Source organism: Amblyomma mixtum, chromosome 5 (genome assembly GCF_055824585.1).
Source record: "Amblyomma mixtum isolate Tamu chromosome 5, ASM5582458v1, whole genome shotgun sequence".
Taxonomy (NCBI): domain Eukaryota; kingdom Metazoa; phylum Arthropoda; class Arachnida; order Ixodida; family Ixodidae; genus Amblyomma; species Amblyomma mixtum.
In genome coordinates, this window is record NC_143016.1 from 63979359 (window position 1) to 64003155 (window position 23797).

The 23797-nt window shown below is 43.6% G+C and overlaps 1 protein-coding gene across 2 annotated transcripts; it reads right to left on the reverse strand.

Moving 5' to 3' along the window:
- Positions 1-91: 91 nt before the first annotated feature.
- On the reverse strand, positions 92-22099 carry LOC149342446 (carcinine transporter-like). Of its 2 annotated transcripts, XR_016283037.1 has the most exons (12): positions 21945-22099; positions 18463-18864; positions 17329-17432; positions 16212-16366; positions 14760-14928; positions 13324-13453; positions 11824-11915; positions 10709-10923; positions 8377-8558; positions 6949-7127; positions 1018-3685; positions 92-986 (listed from the first exon to the last, which is right to left on the reverse strand). XR_016283037.1 is itself a non-coding variant. In XM_089544799.1 (11 exons), exons 2-11 carry the CDS (start codon positions 18862-18864, stop codon positions 3634-3636), a joined length of 1680 nt encoding a protein of 559 aa, XP_089400925.1. In that variant the 5' UTR covers positions 21945-22099; the 3' UTR covers positions 92-3633. The 2 variants fall into 2 exon arrangements, 1 of the variants encoding a protein (XP_089400925.1); XM_089544799.1 differs by having other exon boundaries at positions 92-3685.
- Between the last annotated feature and the right edge of the window lie 1698 nt (positions 22100-23797).

Below are 23797 nucleotides of genomic sequence, written 5' to 3' on the forward strand. Positions count from 1 at the left end.
AGCCACGATACCAAAAGGGACAGGCTGAGTGATGTAAAATAACCACAAATGCATACGCTTTTTGCAATCAGTACAAGCGGGAATAAAAATGTGCAAAAAATTTCCAAAATTTTATTTCCAACTCAGAAGTATACAAAAGATTCATCAGTGCTACAAAACAAGTAAAGAGAGAGTTATAAACAAATTGTGTTTAGTGCAAAATTCTGCATTGGGTGCATGTTACTAAAGCAACACATAATGAGAGCAGAAAGTCAGTAAGCCAGTGAAACTCCCTATGTGACTGCTCATAACACTACTTATACTGCTCATAACATACAGCTTAGAATCAAACCTAAGCAAGTGCTATTCAAATGAACACAACACATCTTTATATATTGTTCACTGCTAAAGGTGACCTTCGCTTCTTTGGAAACAACTGTGAACGATAAATCGCACAGCATTTGTCACAGTGAGACATCAATGGAACGTGAATTTTGAAGTGCGATACACCACATTTATACGCCAACAAGAGTGCAAGTGTGTGTGTGTGTACAAGCAGGAACATTTTTACCCTGTTAATGAGTAGCATCTGCATCATGACGCAGGGTATTAATAGATATCTATGAACAATGATTGCAATGAGATTCATAAAAGAGGTTAGTGAAGCAAGTGGAACCCCACACAGGTTAGACGCCAGCGCCATTGCTACAGTTGCTGGTTATACTAGCTGCCTTGTCTCTGCAATGACAACTTTAATATAAATGCTGGACTCCATACAGCACCATACACTACCTGTGGTCATCTCACTTTCCTTTCTGCTGGCGTGGTGTGCGAATATTTTAAACTTCTAATAGTTTGCAAATAATGTTTGATATCTAGTTTACACCGTGCTTTTCCTGCTTGAACCATCCAAAGTCGTTTGAGTAACAGAAAATAACAAATAAGTACTAGAATCTTCCTTTGGCCTGGCCATGCAGTCAGACATTCTCCTTGGTTCAGTGTTCTGCCTAACTGTCACAAGCAGAAGAGTATCTCTGCTGCGAAATATGCTGTTGGGCTTAAATTCCTTCCCGACAAGCTGCAGTAAGCTCGTTTGTCATGCAACCACAGAGTCACACAAGACCTTTGACACCAAGTGCAATTACTCAAAAACATGGCAGTAAAACACTTCCTGTGCAGTAAAGCTGTTTTTTCTTTTCCATAGCAGTGCATTCTGTAAAAGACATTTCATTTGTAATTTAAGGCAGCTGTACTCATATTTAAAAATATTACATTTGATTTGCACTCGTTTCTTTTGCAAATTTTATTCACTCTGCGACAACATATCTGATATTCACGCACATCTAGTAAATATACATCAATGTCAGCACGCTCTACAAAACTACTTCAGATTTCTGTGAACAATGACTACTTTCTCACTTACCAGACATTTGGTACAGAAGTGAACATGGCTCACAGGAGCATCCTTTATACTATCACTTAGCACAGCACAAGCTTGGCAGTCACAACCTTGCATACTAAAGTTCTGCAAATCCAGCTTGACTAATTCCCTCGGCTAGCTGCTCATAAAACAAGCAGACATTGTTCACGTGCAAACGTCAGCACGCTAATAAGATATGTTGATTTCTGCAAAAAGTTTAATTTGAGCTGGTCACAGAAGGCCACTACTTTGACACAAGCCAATGCAAGTACATGTGCTGAATGAGAGTCATACAAGGTTTATGGCATTACATGAGGATCAGAACAGGCACTTTTACACAGCTAATCAACGACCTAAATTCCATGTTTCAAAACATACAAAAAACGCACAAAGCGTACCGTGCTGATATACACCCACAGCATAGAGTATGCCATACAAAGACTTCTACTACAAAATGCAAAAAAGAATCCCATGGGTTTTAGGAGTAAACGAACAGATTAACTACTGCATAGAACTGCTTTCATGCAATCTGTATCATACATATCACCATTATTGTGGAAAGTTCAAGTGTGATTATCAAGGCTGTGTTACCATGTATAAAGCAGCTCGCAATATTCTTTACCTCCCTGCAATGAGTTCCAACAGAAAGAACCTCACTTTCACTCTTTAACAGTCAATTCCTCTTTCTTTGTATGCCTTGTCATGAACTGCTCCTTTGAAATAAAAAGGTGCTATTTATCTACAACCATTAAGTTAGTGAAAATAAATATAACATACACATAACGGCCTGTGCAGCGAAGAAAAAGTGAAAATCAATTGCAGCTACAGCTTAGCTTAGAGTGCCCCAATTGAACGAAATGTTGCACAGGATTCTAGTTACCACAGCCTTTTTTTTGCAAACCTCATATCTGTGCTTCTATAGACATCTATGAGCAGCTAGAGCTAGTATGAACAAAAGAGAGCGATTGTGCACAGCACCCAATCACAGACCTATTACCTGAGGATGACAACTCTCTTGAAGCTCGGAGACAGGCTGTGCTGAAAGGCACTTCTATATTTTCAAAACTGATAATAAGGAAACATCGCCTCAAACACGACTATGATAGGCCAGTGGACTGCCACAGTTCTAGTAGTGATGGACACCTTACTGTCAAACTAGGTATTTCCACATTCACGCTGCATGATGCTGTAAACACTAAATTGAGCTTTAAAAAAAATACCAAGACCTCAATGAACAAAGATGCAGTGCAAATAAGAACCTATACACAACCAAATGATGTGAGATCTCCAAAGGCAGACAGCGGTTTTAAAGTAAATGTCAAAGAGTAATTAAACAAACCTCTTGAAAGGTCTCACAGTTGAACCCCGATTTTATAAAACCTGAGAGAGAAAAATTACTAATTCCTCTGCAAATATTTATAAAATTCGATGGCTTTTCATTGCTCAAAAAACTAAATTATGCTTTTCGATTTCAATTTCATAATATTTTCCAAAAATAACTACTGGGAACAATGATACGAATGAATGCTGCCCAATTCATTTCTGGTGCAAATGAAAGCGTGCCCATTAAAGCATAACATTTTTGTCTTATGAAACTGCGCACAGATGCTGCATCATCACTCTGAAGTTTGGAGTAACCTCGCAGCCAAGAACAACTGATGGCAGCTATGTAGGTACTGATGCCTATGTGGGCACATCACTTGTTCAGTGAAGGCTACATTTTAATTGGAAACTTACTGCCAGTCACACTGGGCAATCACAACACAGCAATAGCACCAACACTCCTAAACCACTTGTGCCAACACTAAGTACAGGAAGGGTCAGTTTACAACATTGAGGATTACATTGAGGATGTGCCGTATGTGCTTACAAACTGACACGCGCATGAGAACCATGTAGTTAAACGTCGCGTAAGCCAAGTTAAATTTTTTCTTTCCTGTATGCTTCTGCTCTGCTTTTTAAAGTAATGAAGTTCCAAGTTTAGCAAAGCGATTTCTTTAACATCTGTGCATGCAGTTAAATCGGGGTTTAACTGAGCGCCTTCAAAGCTGCAACGCTTGTTACTAAGACAGATCTGCTTACTTATACTGCAGCAACAATAAAAAAAACTATCTTTGTTCTTTGGACGTTTCACCGGCAGCATAAATAGGAAAGATGCTAGACCTGCAGCCAAACCCAACTCAATGCTGATCCTGCCAAGTGTACCAAGAATACGAGCTGTGCTTGGTCCATGCTCAGCAGCTTGCAGCAGGGGGAATGCTGGGCGAATCACACCTTGCCGGCTCGCTGCAAAGAAACAACACACGCGAGGAATCAGGCAGTCTATCCTGCAATGCTGTTACCAGCTTGACAAATCCAGTCCTCTTCATAACCGTTAGCTCAGTTACATCAACAGTAGGAGAAAGGCCTCTTCCAATAATCTCCAACTAAACCTTGTCCTGCATCAGCTGTACCCACCTTATACAGTCGATCCCGGATATATCGAACTCGAAGGGGATCGCGAAAAAGTTCAATATATCAATAATTCGAAATATAAAATATGCCTATTAGACGCTTATTTTAAAATTGCGCAAACTCGGACAATTTACCGGGATCGTAGCAAGTGGGAACTTACCGATTTACTCCTCTTAAGTCCACAAAAACGAAAGCACAACTCCACGATCAGCGCGCTTTATTTCGCAAGAAAAAAGTCAGTGAGCTTTGCTTGTTGCCTCTTCCTCTGCACCATGCAATTCATTAAGCTGTCCTCAAGCTTGTTGATAGTATCCAAATGAGAAAGTCCAGTGCCCTCCATTGCGCCACAACAGCAACGAATGACGCTGAATGCGGATGCAAGTTCAGCCGCAGTGCATGGCGGCTGGGCCTCTTCGCACAATCTTCGTCACTGCTCGGGTCTGCTTCCTCGGTATCGATGATGTCAGCGACGATGTGAGCATCAGAAATTAGGCGTCTGCGGGCCTGCGGCCAGCACGGTTTCCCTCTTCCCAGCTCCTTATGGCCATTCCCATTTCCTTTCACACCCCCCACAAAGTTCCCATCACGTGACTAAGAGCGCCGCTGTCCAAGGCCAGCGCCGCGTGAACTTTTATTAGGAGAAGCCCATTTGCAGGAGCGCGCGCTAGTGGAAGAAGCCCACTTCCAGGGTGGCCCATACTGGGAGAAGCGCACTTGCGGGGGCTCGGCATGGCACGGAGTTCGATATATCAAATATAGGGTGCACAGGAGTTCGATAAATGTAAACAAATTTGCTATACTTTTGCATGAGATTCCCAAGGGGATTCTACATCTGTTCGATATAGGCAATAATTCGATATATCCGGGTTCTATATATCCGGGATCGACTGTATTCGCAATCTTTCTAATTTCATCTGCCCACCTGACTCTGCCACCCACTGCAGTTTTTTTTTCCTTTAAATACACTCCGTTACTCCCAAGGACCAACAGTTTACCTGCTCTCCCCATATTGCATCCCCTGCCAATGTCCATTTGCTCTTCTTCACTTCAGCCAGAATATCATGGACTCACACTTGTTCCCTACCCAACCTGCTCTCGTCTACTGCAGTCCTGTTTACTGCACAGTAAACATCTCCCATCACAGCCCTGACTAGGAAGCCTCCATACAAAAGCAGGTAGGCTCCCTTGCTCTGACCGTAAGTCATAAGCTACACAAAAATAAAATAAATGAAATGTACAAAATGTAGTGGTGAGAGCTTCACATACTGGCCGACTTAATAGCGAGGGGGCTGATGCAGGCTGCACTATCACGAAATGTTGTCGTCGTCAGGATCTGAAGGAAGTGCAAGGCAAATTTTTAATTTTTGGTGTGGCCCAGCAAATTCTGGGGGAGTGCGGCCTACACCACTTGTTTCCCCTCGGCACTGTCACTGCGAGCAACTAAAAACTAGTTGCATGCTGGTGAACTGTGGTGGCATGGAAGGCAACCATCGGCACGCTATTGCTGCATTATTTTAAAATGCTGGCTTTCATCACATGAGATGCATTCGAATAGGCTTCCATTAATTGATCTGTCCCTTCTACTTCACCATATTCAAACACACCAACAGGTGTTCAGCTTTTCACATGGAAGAAAATATGCTTAACTGAACATCAGGTGTTGAGTACCCGCCAAGTTGAACTGGAGAAAATTGCTCATGTGTAGATTACGCTGCTGGCCATGCTAAAAGCACTAACATAAAAAAATCCTGTTCATGTTGTTGGGTTTGTGCTGAGCACGCTCAAAGCGCATCACCTGCTGCATGTGTGAACTACTGTAGATGTACAGTAGTCAGCTCCTCGACAAAGTCCGGTTCAGAACTGCAGCAATCTGAAGCTGAAGCAAAAGGCACCTGTCAACTCATAGATGGCTGGAGGCAACAGATGACACAGCAAGGCTTTGCAGTGCACACTTGTGCTGCCAGACTGCTCGTACGGTGCCTCTGTTGAGATTTTTTCGGTAACACAGCAGTGCGCCATGAAAAAATGGCTGGCTTAGCATGCTTCTGCAACAATCTGCCTCTGCCATGCTTATGCATACACACATGCAAGCATTTCTACTGCTGTCTTTTTACATAGTTTGTAGCCAGCACAAAAAGGGCATCTGGGAATGATGATCCACGAGTGCGTTGGGGAGTGCTTCGCCTGCTAATGACCATGAGTACAAACCAACCTCATTAAATATCATTCATTCAATAATTATTGAAAAATTGTGCAACCTTCATACATACAGTCAACACACACACACTTACGCACAATTAGGTCCTTTTATGTAGAGGACATGCCAGCACTGAGTATACTGCACAGACAATTTCCACCCGATTTGGCAAACGATAGAGCTCCATTCTCTGTCAAAGTGAATAATCACACACACCACGCCAACGATTTCTGGGGGCAGTGTGTACTATGCATGAAGCATGAATAAAGAATAAACTGTTGAGCACACAAAGCATCCATTCCTGCATCAGGCTATGCACAAACTGCAGACTCTTGTGCCTGAACCCTCATTCCTCTGGCCTCTCTGGAAACCAGAGCCGTGCGCCCGCCGTCGCGCAAAGCAAGCCCGGACTCGCCGCCATGGCACGGCTTGCAACGAGTCATCCTGGCTGGCCGACGCAGACCCTTCCTCCTCCTCACTAATGTCGGCTCGAGCCAATCCGAATGGTGGCCTGTGGTGTGACCTGATTGGAGCAGTGGAATGCCTGGCTGCCACAACCGTCACCGGCAGCTATAAGAACAGAGCCGCGCTGAGACACAGCAGCAGACGGGCAGCAGACGCGCCATTGTGCCAGAGAGATGCTCTCCGCAGGGCCTCGTCTTAGCCCGTTGTGCTCTTGGCCCTCGTATATATGATGTAAAAGCCTTGTAAATACTGTATATAAACGTCCGTTCACTCACCGTCGCATCGACCGTTCTTCGCTCAGCTCTGCTTTGCTCAACAGAGGCAGCAGGCTGAGACGCTCCAATCACAACAGTGGTGGCAGCAGTGGGGTGCCCAAATTGCAACAAGACACTGAGAAGCAACATGCAACAGCTGTAAAAAAAAAAAGACTGACCCTTTTTCCCCAAGACAAGGGAAATCCCAAACACGCTGGTCTGCTCCAAAGAGTTCTCCATCCTGCAGTGTCTGCGGCATATGCTTGCCTTTGGTCTCGGGCAGGAATAGGGAGAGAATACTCAGCACTAGAGACATAACGCCCGTGATAAGCATTGGGTATGTTGGGTCCAGGCGAGACTGCGTAGAACATGGAGGAAAACCGTGGAAGAATTAAAATATCCAAGAAAACAGAAGCACAAAAAATGGCTGTTTCACAACGCTGCATGACTTAGGTGAAAAACTGCGACCACAATCAAAAGACCACCGCAACTGTCACCAGACATTGCAATTTTATCCAAATACAGTGACAAAAAACAGCCAAACAGATACGCGACTAGCATATGCGACTATGAGTCTTCTATGAAAAGGCAGGCCACATATAGCTTCCAGAGACCACAAAAGTGCTACATACAATAAATCCTGCTTCTTTTCTCTTGAACACTTCTGCCATTTTGATGTTGCATCAAGTTCTTCTGCATGCTTCCCTAGATAAAACATGGAAGCCTAGAACGATATTTGCAAAAATATACTTTCTTCAGTTTTTAGCTTCAATGTCAATGCTGCTGCGATAACCGTTTCAACATAGATGTAGGTATCTTCTGTGTGCCAGAACAATTAACTAACCAAGGCATTCATATTAAAGATGGAGCAAGTTAGGCAATTATAGGAAATAAAATTACAAAACAGAGTAATGTTGTTAGTTTTGTAACTACAGCAGTAGTAACCTAGCCATTATTTAATGACATTTGACATGTAACCTGCCTTCCAGAAGACATTAAAATGTATTTTAAAAATGAGCACCTCATTTTGTGGCCACACTAAAATTTTCACTTGCTTACATTAAATGAATAAAAAATTATGGGGCCGCTTATGTCACCTCCAAAGGGAAATGCAAAAACGGTGTGTTCACCATCTATTGCGTATGGACGGAAGTTGATGAAGACTACATCCAAAGCACAGTGCGAGGGACTGACAGTTAAACAAGCAGGATGCTTGGCTGCGGTGACGCAACAGTGGTCTAAAGTCGCGGCCATAAAGTGTTTTATTGATTTGTTTATTAAGTCGCAAGCCCACATGCCACTCAACAACCCCTGTTACGCTTGCACTCTCCAGTAGCAATGTTGATACTGTCACAGCATCCCAGCTCCTCCGGTGTTCATGAGTTTTCAAACTCATCCTAGGTGGCCATGTGACCGCTGTGATGTCATCACTGTCTCGACCAAACAGGGAATTTCCCCGACATCCGGAGGCAGGGTTTTGGTGTGACAACAGCTCTAATGCTATTGCTCCATGACAAACAGCTACATGTAAACTGAACTGAGGAACACCTCTTCACAAAACCCCGTGCATAAGTCCCAAGCAAAGAATTGATCCATCAAGGTCTTACCAGATAGACGATAGATGGGCTGACGTAGAGACTGAGGGTGCCCGCAAAGCGTAAGAATGCCAGGCCACGACCCCTGAGAACAGTGGGATAAACCTCGGCCGAGTACTGCATGATGGTGTCATACTCAGCCGTCAGACACACCCGCATCAGGAGACTCAGCACCAGCACGGAGACATGGGAACCTGTGCAGAAGGGACGAAGGGTAAGCTGCCAGCACCAAAGCCATAGAAGAAATGCTGTCATGTAATAGTACTGCAATAACAGCATGCAAAACTGGGAAAGCATGCTGTATATATGACCCACTTGTGCCCACAAAATAAAGCTCGGTGGAGGGAGGCAAAAATGAGCAGTCACTGATTGTTGAGACTGGATTCAGCTTAAGGCAAACATTTCATTTATAAGTGCTAGTATACACAGTTGTTCTTTTAGTAACTATTGTAACAGTTAAAAAAAAATGCTTCACATGTAACAATCAAAACAAATTAGCAATCTTATACAGCAGAATCTCGATGGTACGGTTATGGTTGACATAAATTTCAGGATAATACAAATTTGTAGGATTCCCTGGTTGAAGTGAATTGTGTACAATGCACATAATTTGAGTATTCTGAACACTCTCTCGAAGCCAATATGGATAGGATGAATGTGGGAGCAGCAATCGCATCCTCGAGCACTAAGCACTGCTTGCATAACGACGACATGGCTACTGCTGGTCATGCGGTATCCACACGAGCAGTGAGCAGCACGTAGCCAGCACATCGCCGCTTTTGCGATCGCCAGCTATGCAGGAGACACCACGAGCGGTGAACAGTGGTCGCGTAGGATTTGTTATAGGCCGTGAACAGGTCCGCACTAGTGCATTTCCGGTGCTGATGCATACGGATTTTGTTCCTTTAGGATGGCATGAATTTCAGATGTTACATTTTTCACGACCACGTGAGGTTCACATCATCAAGACACTACTGTATTGTGATTACACTGTAAACTGACACACTGATGTGATTCCAGTGCACTTGAAAATAGAGAACTAAAACAAAATTTGTGTGATGAAAGAGGCTAAGGCAAAATTAGCAGCAGGCTTTGACAAAGGAGATAAGACTTCAAAATGACGCTCCATAAATCCTCTTCCTGCCAGTCAAACTGTCCAAAACTGCTGTCCACTACAAGAGCTTGCTATCTACAAAAAACACTGCTATTCAAGGCAAAGAAAGCCTTACAATTTTCGCCCTCCTGTAGTATAAAGTGATGACAGCCAAGGAATACGAGCTTTTGGGCAAGTTGGTTTGGTGCTTCAGACATGACTGCAGCACAAATAACCAACTTCGCTTGAAGGGAGGCACACAGGAGCAGCGTGAGCGTGTGTGGTGCGTGTGCATGCGTGCACGCACGCCTCCTTTCCTGTGAACACGATGTTTGCACTGAATTGGTCAAATGACAGCTATTATGTACCCCTGCCTCTCCCTCTTTTCCCCTTAAGTACACCCTCTCCCAAGCCCACCTAGTTCACATGACTACAGATGGCATATTCTCGACAGTGCCTACTATCCAGCTGATATGTTCCTTACACCTCAGCACCACTTACAAAGCACCCTCTTTAGCCAGCACGTGAACACAGAACTAGTACCTATATTGGTGGCACTGCATACAGTGAAAAAAGTGGCAATGGTTTAACCACGGTTACACCCGAAGGTCGAGCGACAGCTCTGACCTGGGTAGACACAGTTTTGCAGGGTTAAACTCTTTATTGCACATGATTACTAACAATGTTGTCGGCAACTGCAAGCATACAATCAAAGTCAAAGGTCAAGGCTCATGGTCGAAGGTCATGCCACCATGGTGAATTGTGATGGCCATGGTATACCCCCTGTTATGCGTAGCTTGACATAAAAAGGTTCTGCTGCTATGCTGGCTTATCAAGGTGAGTCAAGGCCAAGGATCACACTGTCACTCCAACACGTAGATCGACTTTTGCATCTAGCCGAGCTATCGCTCTAAAGGTTCCCATACAGCAATCACTCACATCACAACAGCAAATCAATCAACAGCAATCAGGACCATAGCAGCAATGCTGATGCTGTGAGAAGCTACAACACAAGTGCCACGATTGCTTATTGTGACAGACGCTAGGCTGAACAGGTATTAAGGTCACATTTCACAGTGACCCCCTCTCTCTGGCCTTTGCTGTTTTCTCAAAGGACTAAAACAGACTTAGAAATGCAATATGTCCATATCCATACATGACTGCACTATGGACAATTTTTTTGTGTGGCACAGTAATATCCTGGAAAGCCATGCGGTAGCAACAATGAAGTTTCGTTTTTACAGTGCTCACCATTGCGGAATAAGATGGACACGACGCCAACAATGCCAGCAAAGCCCGTCACAATGATCATGGGCCAGCGGCGGCCAAGTGTGTCCAAGCCGAACAGCACCAGCAGCATTCCAGGCAACTCCACCAAGGAGCTCAATGTGTAGGACAGGTACACATCTGTCCCCAGGAATGATGTGTTGTACACGTTGGTGTGGTAGCAGCAGTATGTCACAAACCTGAAAGTTAAAATGCACCATGTCAGCACTAGAGAGACTATTGTTGAGACTGTATATGCCATCGACAGCCTATATAACAGGTATTCATGGATGAATTCTTTACTATGCCTAGACAGACTGCGTTCCTAAACGCTTCAAGAGCTGCGGTGGGCCTAAACAGACTAAAGAAAGCAGAGAAAACAGGCAAGGTTGTCACAAAAGTGAAAAGGCGTGAATGGGAAATTTGATTTCATATGATCTATGAGGGTTTAACGTCCCAAAGTGACTTAGGCTATGAGGGACGCCGTAGTGAAGGTCTCCAAAAATTTTGAGAACCTGGGGTTCTTTAATGTGCACTGAAATCGCACAGTACACGAGCCTATAGAATTTCGCCTCCATCGAAATTCAAAAATCAATTAAAATCAATCAAAAAATTATCATTTTATAAATTTGCACCGCATATATCGCTGTTTTTTTTATCACAAGACACATGGAGACCTGAGGATTACTAAAAAAATAAACTGAGAAATCGAAAATTTTGAACAAACTTGCCTTTTTATTTGCTGCATCCCCGCTTAACAGTTACCGTGCTGGTGATTAAGCAACATTCTTATATATAACTTGTTAGGTGCAAAATTTATATATGCGTTTCATTCTTTAATAAAACTTGCAGTTAGATTTACTGTGTGCAGTGCATCTCAGAAATCGTAGGGCCATGAGTACTTCCCTAGAAAACAAGCTACAGCATCTCACCATGACTCAGTAAAATTTACTATTGTTCATGCAAAATTCTTGAGGTTAAAACTCTCTGGGCCTTCCAATGGGAAACTCGACAAACCACTGTCAGTAAGACTAAAACTGAGTGCTACTACAAAAAGCAAACCTTGTCATCAATACAAAATAAGTCAGTAAGAGAAATACCATGCACACAGCATCAGCAACGAATGCTTGCGAATCCTCGGGGTTCGAAACAAGTCCAGAAATGTCACTCTCTTGGCATCTTCCTTGGCACCCTGAAGAATATCACAGGAACTAATCAGGAAACGAGATAGCAGTACCATTTGGGACACACAGCACACAACGAAGACAGCAAAAAATCCCTCATTTTCTCTTTACATTGTCCCTGCACAGCTTAAAATTAAACTTTCAATACTCCATTTTAGTGTGCCAAATCTTTGGCTCCCAGCTACAGCAGCTGTAATTAGATGGAGTCCTTTCTGCGCCTTTCTTCTTGGCTTGACCCTCTCATTCTCACAAAGCTCATCCTGACCTAATGAAAGCAGGTGGACCATGCAAGGAGAGGTGGAGAGCTTCACGCGACAGTTACTGTGCCTTTCCTCTGCTCCTCTTCTCATGGAAGCTGCCACACTGTCTAGAGTAGCACCATTTGGCCAAGACGATCACAGATACATGGTCTAACTGCCAGAATTACCGTATTTTCCGGTGTACAAGACGCACCCTTGTATAAGACGCCCCGCCATATATACAGGCTGTCATTGAAAAAATTGGTATATAAGACGCACCCGTGTATAAGACGCACCCCAATTTACCCAGTTAGGCTAATGAGGCTTAATTAAGCATGCTTATGCGACCATCGCAAAATGCACCGTACGTGGGAGAAGTTCTTAAGCAACGCCAAGTGATCGAAAAAGGCAACACTCCCGCCATACCCGCCCACGTTTTAGCACAAAAGAAAAAAATGTGAAAGAACTCTCTTTATGTCCACAACAATTTATTTTTACATAAAACCTTCAAAGTCTTCATCTTCGGGTGCGCTATCAAAAGGCAACGCGGCTGAAGCATTCTCTTTGCACTACGTACTTGCAAAGGGTGACTAAAAAAAACATCGGCTTCTCTTGGCTTGTCTTGACAATGGCGAGAAGCGTGACTGTCGCCATCTTTTGGCATTTCACATTACCTTTGCTTGGGCTCTCCGAAACGGCCGCGTGTTTAAGATCCCGGAAGTGGTCAACCCCGCAGTTTCATGATAAAGTTCACCTAAAAAAGTTGCGCACGGCGGTCCCCGTATTGAAGTATTAACCATGTTACAATCGCGTTATTGGTAGTAATATTTTTTCAGTGAAAAAAGCTTGAACATGAACCTGAGTAATTCCTGAACTCGCAAAAAAAAAACGGAAAATATGCATATAAGACGCACCCTTGTATAGGACGCACCAGCAATATTTTTGAAAAAAACCTGCGTCTTATACACCGGAAAATACGGTATTTACAAAGGAAGTTCGAACATGGTCAGGGAGCCTTTAAGTAGATGTACTAAAAACCACAGTCATTCATGCACGTGCTATTGTACGCTTAAAGTGGCAATATACGATGTCAGTTTTGCGGCTGCAGCAAACAAACACTATACAAGTAAGTAGCATAAACACAGAGCTGTCCACAGCGGCATTTCGAAAAGCATACCCTCTCTGTTTTCAGCTCCAGATTTTCGGGAATATCCCGCTTGTTGAAGAAGGCCACTTTGCGCAGATACTTGACTGCATCTTCATTCCGGCCTCGTGTCAGTAACCAGCTAGCAGATTCTGGTATGAACCTGTGTACAAAATAAATTTGGGATCATGTGACAGCAGTAATGTACGAGTGCACAAGAATGCGCTGATGAACAGGCGTACAGGAAACCTGTGGAAGTTGGAATAGCTCAAGGCAGTTTATGTGGATGACACAGGTAGAAAGCGCAGCAAATACAGTCTCTAAAATTTGAGGAATGTGCATGCAACGTGGCACAAATAGTATCTAGACTGCTCCCCACAATTTACCTCATAAAACTTAACAAAAGCTAACTCAAATAAGAAGCCCTTTTATCAGAAAATCTTCATTGTGCAGGAACACAACAGAGTTGTTCAAGGCTGTACTTTTAAAGGTAGTAGAATTATAATTACGGTATCTTAAAGAACTACTGCATTACTATTAAATTAAGCTATAAAGCTGTAAAACGTAAGGAGAGCCATCTGACGACAAAATTCTATTATGCTTCTGCATTTAAAGCAATATTTCTATGCACAAAAATATCAAAACGAACCCTAAAATTTAAACTGCACACAAGCAAAGTTTCAGCGTGCTTATTTTTGGATAGCTCCCGAGTTTTTTCAGTAAGCCATCCATTAATAATTCAACTCACATGGTCCCCAATAATTCCTATCCAAAAACTCTCTTGTACATCAATATACAATGAGAGTATAATGTAGCAATAGGTGGTGCTCTTGCCTTCTTTTATATCTCTCTTCCACTCTGCCCCAATCAAACTCCCATATCAAGTGACAATCTCAATTCAAACGAGTATAGATATCCTGCCAACAGCAACATGCAATGCCACCATGTTCATCCAAAAATAACTGCTTCGTACAAAGCACACAATTTTAATACAAGTGTCACATAAGATGTCTCAATGGACAGTGAGTGGATTGCTGAACTTATTGATTCATCTGGACAGATACAAAGTAAAATATGCAATATGCCACTGTCTAATTGTAGATGACTGGTCCCTATAATGCCAAACAGTCATGGTTCCCAGTAGGCATGAGCAGAACAAAACGCAATGGAAATAGTGTTCAATGACTTCTGAGTGCCTGTGTTTCTCGAACTGAAGCTAGTCCTTTTTAAAAGGGTTTCAGCCTCTCTGCTTATTATGCAGGCTCTTGTCTTGAAGCATAACATCTATCATGAAAGAAATGGCAATAGTTTTGTGCCTGAAGCTGCACAGAGGGTATGAAATATGCTACAGTGTAGGACTCAGAATTCATTTTCACCATCAGGGATTCTTTAATGTGCACCGACATCATGCAAGACACGGACCTTTTTGCATTCTGCTACTGTGGAAGAAATACTGGAACAATGCTCACCTCATGAAGAGGACAATCAGCAGCAAAGGCATGCTCGTACAGACAGAGAGGTAGGTCCAGCTGTGAATGCCATAGGCCAACCAGGGGCACAGCATGGAGAAGATGATGTACGACAGAGCCCACAGCACAATGGGCAGAGTCCTCCAACGGGGTCCAATGTACTCGAGACCTACACAGAATGTAACACAAGCATACTTTTCATCATGGACATTTGTCAGCTCTAAAAATGCAGCAGGTCTTCTTCAAGCTTTGTTGCCTGGCTGCAAGACCAACAAAATCTCACACTCTGTCATTGCAAGAGAAAATAAAAACACTCATTTCCACAGCAAAACTATCCAGCTGGTACCAGCCTTCCACATCTGTCACAACCAGAACAAGCACTAAGCAGAGCCTGCTATGTTGGCACCCAGTGCAAAACATCACACTCAGAAAATTCGATTATGCGCCTCAGTTCACAAATGCAGGTTATGTAAACCTTGCCAGAGACTTCCTCGCAAAATACTGCACAGCACCTGGAACATTTGCACATAACAGATAACTGTGACAAAAAGTTAAAACATTAAACAGAACTCTAATTTGGTCAAATGTTTAGGGGAATCCCCCAAGGTGGAGTAGATTTGTAATAAGGGAGTAATTACTCATTGGCATCCACCTGAGCGCAGCCATACGGCTACAAAGGAAAGCTATACAGCTTTCTCAGAAACTTCGTAGTTAAAGAAAAATTCGTCCTGGTCCGGGGTTCGAACCCGGGACCACCGCTACACCGGAGCAGTCGCTCTACCAATTGCCGTCCCGGTTAGCTCAATTGGTAGAGCGACTGCTCCGGTGTAGCGGTGGTCCCGGGCTCGAACCCCGGACCAGGACGAATTTTTCTTCAACTACGAAGTTTCTGAGAAAGCTGTATAGCTTTCCTTTGTAGCCGTATGGCTGCGCTCGGGTGGATGCCAATGAGTAATTACTCCCTTATTATAGAACTCTAATTTAAGTCATATTCAGCTCAAAAGGAGCTACAAAAGCTATAAAGACAACAAGAACCAATCACATGTTTAAACGACAAACACACTGAACCTACATGACTGATTTTCTCTGCCAATCTAAGGCTGTTCCCTTCAAATAAATGTGCAGTGCAGCAAATCTTAAGAAGTTTGCGGGGATAGAGTGGCTGCAACTGGCAAAGGACAGGGTTAATTGGAGAGACATAGGAGAGGCCTTTGCCCTGCAGTGGACGTAGTCAGGCTGATGATGATGATGAGGGATTTGTCGTAGTGAAGCTACAATATGCTCCAGCTGCCCTGAAATGGACAACTTCCAGTAACTTGTGACGCTCTCAAGTGGCATGGACGAGCAGCTGCGTTTCATCAGCTTAATGTTCCTTTGTAACTAAACCAAACCAACCTTACATTGACCAGAGCAACAAAAGCTAAACAGAAAACTGAGCGGCAATGTACTCACTAAGCACATAGGGATCTTCCGAAAGTGGAATGATGCACATGCCCACAAGGAAGCGTAGAATGGTGAAGCCGACCAGGCTTGTCACAAAAGAAGACACTAAGCCTGCCAGCCATGCCAAGGCATAGCTGATCACAATGGATGGCTTTCTACCGTACCTGCAAAGGAAGCCACACATGAACACGGTTGAAATGATCCAAGTTTGACAGGTGTCTGTTAAGTGTTTAGTTTGTGCACTGCAAATGATATGGAGGGAAAAGCTAGGCAACGTAAAATGCAGGCATTGAAATTGCTGTCCATTCCAGTAGCCCCTTTTGCAGTGCCTTTACTTTGTTTCTTCCTCCCTTAGCACAGGCCAGAAGGTATATGCGCATTAAAATTGCATAGTACTGTTGTTTTCCTTCCTTTACCCGACTTGATCACTAGAAATGAGGTACACTATGTAAAGCAAAAAGTACATTTACATGTGCTTCAGGTATCACCCTGAGGCACTACTATATTTACATGGGGTACTGGCAGCTTTTTTATTAAAAAAACAGTGAGCTGTCAGAAACTAAGTTATATGTTAAATGACTGAAACCAACAGTCGCCGAAGCCGAAGAGCATAGGGTATGTCTTTTTTAAAATTTTGTAGTTTCTTATCAATGGTAGATTAATAAAAACAGAAGAAAGAACAACCACATGCCGATGGTGGGATCCGAACCCACACAAAATTCGGAGGTCGTGAGTTCTGATCCCACTGGCGGCATGTGGTTGTTTTTCTTCTGCTTTTATTATTCTCCCATTGATGAGAACCTAAAAATAAAAAAAAAATCATCCCCTATGCCTCTTGGTTTTTGGCAACTGTTGCCTTCAATCATTTATGTCATAACGAGCACCTATATCCATTCCCTTGTCTGCAGATCAAAGAATGATTAACACGTCAAGAAAATATCTTCACATCATATTGGAGTTCTGACAAAGTTGGCTGCATAGCTTGAACAACAGGACAAAATTTTTTAAAAAATGACCGTCGATTTGCACAGTTCAGCCAAATGCAAATTAGGTGCACTAGCATTTCGGTGTCCCTCTGGTTCTGGACTGAAAACCAATAAAAAAGCGCACTAAAAATGCCACTGACCTGTCTGCAATGAAGCCAAAGAACACAGAGCCTATACTGGTCCCAGCAAAGAAAAATGTTTGCACATAGTATGAAAGGTGGCTTCGATCACACACCATGTCCAGCTAAGTGGGGAAAAAAAGCAAGATGAGAAACATCCAATGAGTCTTGCGCATATCTGCAAGGTCAGTATATTGCAAAAGTTAGCGAAGACAATGGGGAGCATTTGACTACCACTGTTCTTTTGTTGCTATCACTAACAAGGTCAAAGCACAATCAGAAAATTACGCCTACAGACCCTGTGACTTTTATTTTGTGCTAATTGCATAGAACTGCAAAGATAATCTCAACCCACTTCGAAACAGGTGGAATCAATAGGTCCATAATTCACAAGTGATAATTAACTGCACCCGCTGGGGTGGCTCAGTGGTTAAGGCACTCAGCTGCTGAGCACAAGGTCACTGGTTGAACCACAACTGTGGTGGCAACATTTTGAGGTGGTTTAAATTTATCCAGAGCTCCTCGTTCTCTCCTTCCTTTATCCCTTCCCTCATGGCACAGTTTGGGTGTCCACACAGAAGTGAAACAGTTACTGTGCTTTTCCTTCCCTCAAAACCATTTTTTTTTTTTTTTCACTGTGACTGCAGTAAGAGTGGCACTTGGCAAAAATGTTTGCACCGAAGACAGGAAATTCGCTGTGTGTGAAGCCTACACCTTACAGAAGCATAACCCACCACCAACATACCTACCTCTACCCTGCACAAGGCCTCCACACACTAGAGGCCCATGCAGCAGCGGAATATAAAAGGTGTCAGCAAAATCAAATACAAAGACACCATGGGAAAGCTAGCTGCCCTCCAAAAGCCCCTCCCACCCCCCTAACTAGGGGGCTGCCCACCCACCCAATGCCACCCACCTTCACTCTTTAGAAAAATTCTGTAGCATGTGTGAAGCCTCAGCTTAAAGTAAAAGCATCAAAGTGATCATCAAGCATCAATCCAACTGCTGTCACAGCTTTCTTGCATCAGGTTTCATGATCATGCAGTCGATTATTTTTTTTTTTACACTAAGATCTGAGGTGCACTGCCAGAAATAGCATTTTTAACCACAGCTCCAAAAACTACCAATGTACAGCTCTCCATTTTTCATGCTCACCTCTGTTGCAATGGTTGGGTAGAGGTTGCCATACTTGTAGTCATAGCCATTTTTGCAGGTCACAGTATCCCATGAGGCATTTGGTTCCAAAGTGCCGGCCTCAACGAGCAATGTCAAGTTGACGTCATACATGCGGCACTGGCTCAGAGCACCGCTGTGTTCCTCATCGGGAGGCAAAGCCAGAGACCTCAAGAGCTCAGTGGTGAGATTGGAGGAATTTAGGAGAGCTGAAGGCAGCTCTTGGAGACGGCACGAATAGTCCTCGGGAAGGAGGATAATGAAGTACTGTGTGAAGTAGACCAGTGCACAGAGGGCACCTGAAGGGACCACAAGCAGCAACACCAGCAGCTTCTGATAAGTGCCAAAGTCACCTGCCCCTGACAAGGCACTGTTGAAATCCATCTGCAAGAGATGCCGTTATAAATATTAAAGACATAACCTAAGAGCCACAAAGTCCTCCAACAAGAAATCTGAAATACAAAACCCAGGAAAACGAGACTAACAATTACAGAGGCATTCCATTGCTCTGCACCTTGTGCAAAGAATGAAAAGGTTGCCAGAGGAGTGAAATGGGCACTATCAGACATTTGTAACAGGCCCCACTTTTTCATGAGCAACACAGCAGAAAACTAAATTATTTGAGAATCATCATCGTCGTCATCATCATCACCAGCCTGACTACACCCACTGCAGGGCAAAGGTCTCTCCCATGTCTCTCCAATTAGCCCTGTCCTTCGTCAGTTGCGGCCACCGTATTCCCGCAAATTTCTTAATCTCATCTGCCCACCTAACTTTCTGTCACCCCTTGCTACGCTTGCCTTCTCTTGGAATCCACTCCATTACCCTTAAGGACCAGCGGTTATCTTGCCTTCGAATTACATGTCTTGCCCAAGCCCACTTCTTCCTCTTGATTTCAACTAGGATATCATTAACGCGCATTTGTTCTCTCACCCACTTTGCCCACTTCCGATCTCTTAACGTTACACCTATAATTTTTCTTTCCATAGCTCGCTGCGTTGTCCTTAGCTGAACCCCCTTTGTTAGCCTCCGCGTTTCTGCCCCATAGGTGAGTACCGGTAGGATACACAAGGGAAAAAGTCTGGAAGTGCTCCCCTCCATCTGCTTGGGAACAAGCAAAGCTGGAGTTTCCCAGAATACCTGTCTGCAACAAATGTGCATTACGGCAATATAAATTTCACACATCTTCAACATTCTCTGCCGGCTACACTGTAAGCATGCCATCAACCACTGTGTAACTGAAGTACGGCCGCAACCAATATGTTTGAAATGCAAAGCAGTATGCAGCATGCAGTGTAGGCAAGTAAAGAGCCACAAACCAAAAGGACACATTTTTCCGTTTTGTGTCCTTTTGGTTTGCGGCTCTTAACTTGCCTACACTGCTTTTTTGTTTTTGTTGAGCTGGTACCATATGTTGTTACACACTGTTCTTGCCCCCGCCTTATGTAATGCCCACGGGCCCTTAAGGCTTCAATAAATGAAATGAAATGAAATGCTGAATAATGCATATTTAGAAGGCTCTATGCAGACTAAAATTTCTACTACAACTTCTCAAATTGCTGTGAAAGATCCAGAAAATGAATGTTCCATCGTATTCCTCTCGCTGAAGTGGTACAACACAAGTTTTTTTTTTAAGGACTTCGCAATATCATCCAGAAGGCGGCAGTAACGGATGCACTGATACACACTCAGGAGAGGCGAAGGAGTAGTCATGAATATTTTTGACTAATTGTGAACTAGTTTTGAAACATCTGTGAGGGGTGGTATCACTTTTTTATGTCTAATGAATAACTAAGTTGGAAACATATGGAAACTTAAACATCTCTAGAACAGAAACAAGGCTTTTGCAAACAATGAAAAATATGGTTGGAATGCAGTGAAGTCTTAACTGAGCCAAAGAAGGTCTTTGCCAACAAATACACAAAAGTGGGCAACTGAACATATCTTATGCATGGAAAACACAATGGAAGAAAGGCGGCATGCTATTCAACTGCACCTTGGTTTGTATAGCATCAAACAAGTTGGTACGCACGCCAAGACTAGGCCTTGCTCTTCCAGCTTTTGCACGCTTCTCACAGCACACTAAAGTGCCGATGACTGTGAGTTGTCAATGCAACACGGCTGCTGTGCTATTTAACTACTATTTTAACAGCAAGCTTATCTTTATGTCAGACCTTGTGCTTATCTCTCGCAGAGTTGTTTCAAGTAGATACGGCGCATGCAAGGTGAACTGCAACAAAGGGATGCCTGAACTGACTACGTGCCTGTTGTGCAAACACAAATGAATGAACAAATTTATTGTAGGAAAGTAGCCAGCTTAGCCCTGGCCATTAGGCAGGGATGTGAAGATAATAAATAATTAATTCAATGAGAAGGCATTAAGACTTACGTGAACATGAACAAACAAGCAAGAAAAAAAAAGGAGAAATATGAAATTTAACAACGCTGGCAAAAGGTACGGCACATTCAAAAGAGCAGGAGTGTGGTTCAACTGGTGCGTGTAGTGCCATAGCACAAATTAGTTGCGACAAAATAATTACCAAGCTGCAAACTGTGTCAGTGTTTTGTGGGAAAACGAGCTAAACGTTCAAGCAGTCTTATAAGCAACTTTCAAGCTTATATACACTATGGTCACGATAGTAAATCTGCTTTTTAGCGCTCGAAAAACGTGGCCTCACAAGCAAAGTTAAAATGCTAGAAAATTGCCCTCTGTGTCTGCTTTGTTTTCAAAGTTCAAGCCTACACTTCAAAACAGATTAAGGCTGCTTTCGGGCAATTTTCGATGTTTTGAACCCCATATATCTGCCATAGCAAAGTAGTAAAAACAGGTCTTCATGCATGCATGCACTGTTTCATGAAAGTCGGTAAAAACACATTCTTGAGGGTTCCCGTAAGTTTACAAGCAAAAAAGAAGCAAGTTTTCTCGCAATTTTAAGGAGTTGCGTTGGCAATTTAGCGAATTATATGCATGGTTTTCAGTGTATAAGCTAACGCCACCGTTTCGCACAGTAATAAACCTGAAACCACGGCCTGAAACTACACGGTTGTTAGCACTACCCTGTTGGAACAATTCAACATATTTCTAATTCGTAGAATATCTTAAAGGGCATCATCTTTACAAAAGCATGGCGAGCTGTCAAATTAGGACGCAGAGCGAAGTTACCGAACCCGCGCCGAAACCGCTACAAAACAGGCGCAACAATTTGAACCACGCGCACTAATGGCGTAACTTTCCCGGTCGACATAAAAGGGCGGGACGCGATCCTTTGGAGCTGCTAACGCAGAAAACTACACGAGCCTCACTATTTATCAACTAAACGAACCACGTTTGCCCTCCGACTTCCCGACTAGAAGAACGAGCAGGTCAGAACAGGGACAGAAAGTACACCCCGAAACCCAGGTTTGACCGAGACGAAGAGGAAATGGAATCAATTAGGCCGAAACGAAAGACAGCAGACACTTACTGTTTTGCAATGGGTAGTAGCAGTTTCAGTGACCTGCCTGGTAGTTCACGAAACGCAAAAGTACTATAAATGGTATCAGTAACCACGCAAAATAGTACTGCCGATGTTATTGTGCAGACGACGAAACCACATGTCTAGAGTTTCGACGACGCCATTTGCCGCGAGCTTCCGTAGCCGGCTTTGCTTAAAAACATCGCCTCCAGAATCTCCCTTTACCGCTGCTGTGCAGCATGAACTACCTGTTTTTTTATTAACTGCTATTAAGTTTGTTTCTGAAACGAAAAATCGCAGTATAGCACTAAATTCACAATTCTCTTAAAAATAACTAAGTTTCGGTTTCGTTTCTTTGTAATGGCGTCGTTTGTTTTTATGAGATTGTAGCAACCATCTACTGTATCGTTAGTTATATTAACAATATACTGGCTAGTGTGACTATAGGCACTATAAGTGTGACGAGCGCAAGGGATCCGCCTTGGAGGAATTGGCTCCGCTATGGGAGAGGGTGTCTGCGTTTCCGATGAAAGCCCATTGCAGACGACAGAAAGATGGCGGTGCTTGTCGGGAGGGTGTAGGGAGATGGTAGGGAGTGTAGCAAGGAGGATATATAATATACCCTCCTTGGAGTGTAGGGTGCCTCGATGCCTTCCTCCAAGAACAACGAAAGCTTCGGACAGGGTGCAGCCGCAAAAGGTTTTTCGAGCGGCGGTCCAGTAAGAGCAAAGTAAAGCAACCTAAGCTGTTTCTGCTGATTTCCATGTTTATAAAGGAAATTTATATTCTTCTCGCAAATTTCATAATATAAAATGCAAGCGTATATGAATCATAAATTGCTCAATGTGGTCCATCGAAGTAACCAGTTAATGCCAGCCATGATGCCAGCGCTTGTCGGGAGGGTGTTCCATGGTGTAGGCACGGCTAGAGGGCTACCTTTGGTAGCATATACAACTCTAGGCACGGCCGGTCTCGAGTAAAGCCCCTCGATAATTTGAAAGTAGCGTCTTTCTGTGAACTATGCCGCCGCGCCGCGCACCCTCGCCGATCCTCCTCTCTCACTTCTCCCATCGGCGCTTTTCTCAACGGTGATTGGCTCCGCGCGCGGTCTCCGGGAAAAGCGCGCGGAAAGTTCGCTCTTTTTGTGTTTTCATTTTTCGTCGGCGCCATTTTTTGGCCAGCCGCCGCTGCTACGACCGAGCTCCCTGGCTTTGCGCGCTTGCACTTCGCGTTATTCGCGCTCTTTTAGAGCAGCGCTACGCCGAGTTGCTGCGCATTTCAGTGCACAAGCCGGCGTGAAAAAGCCTTCGTTCTTTTCGCGATTCCAAGCGGCAAGAAAGACAGCATTAGAAGAAAAAAGCGGCTGCACAACATCGGCCGCAAGGACTTTACCCCGACGAAGACTGCCCACCTCTGCGAGCAACTGTGCATTTCTTCCAAGCGACTGTGTATACTGAAACTGCATGCATGCGCATCACAAAGCCAACAACCTCACTTAATTCACTGATCATTTTGCGTCGTTATGCGTGTTATTGTTGTCACTTCATGGTTCCGCTCAACGTGATATAACATAATATATGTTAGCAAGTGTGGAAGCAAAAGTGTTGGTATGCGTGCAGCGGTATCCGCGGTGCTGTTAATTTTTCGAACCTCTGGTAATGGTGCACATCGCAGTAATGCGGCGCATGTCCCGAGCGAGATTTAACCTAGATTTTTTTTATGAATGCAACTTGTCTAACAATCTACGCTTATTTGTTGTTTTGCTGAACCGTTACGCTTCTACCAGGTGAGATTATCAATGCCACATTCTCGGAAAGACCTCATATTGAATTCTTGTAAATAATTCATTTTTTAATAACTTC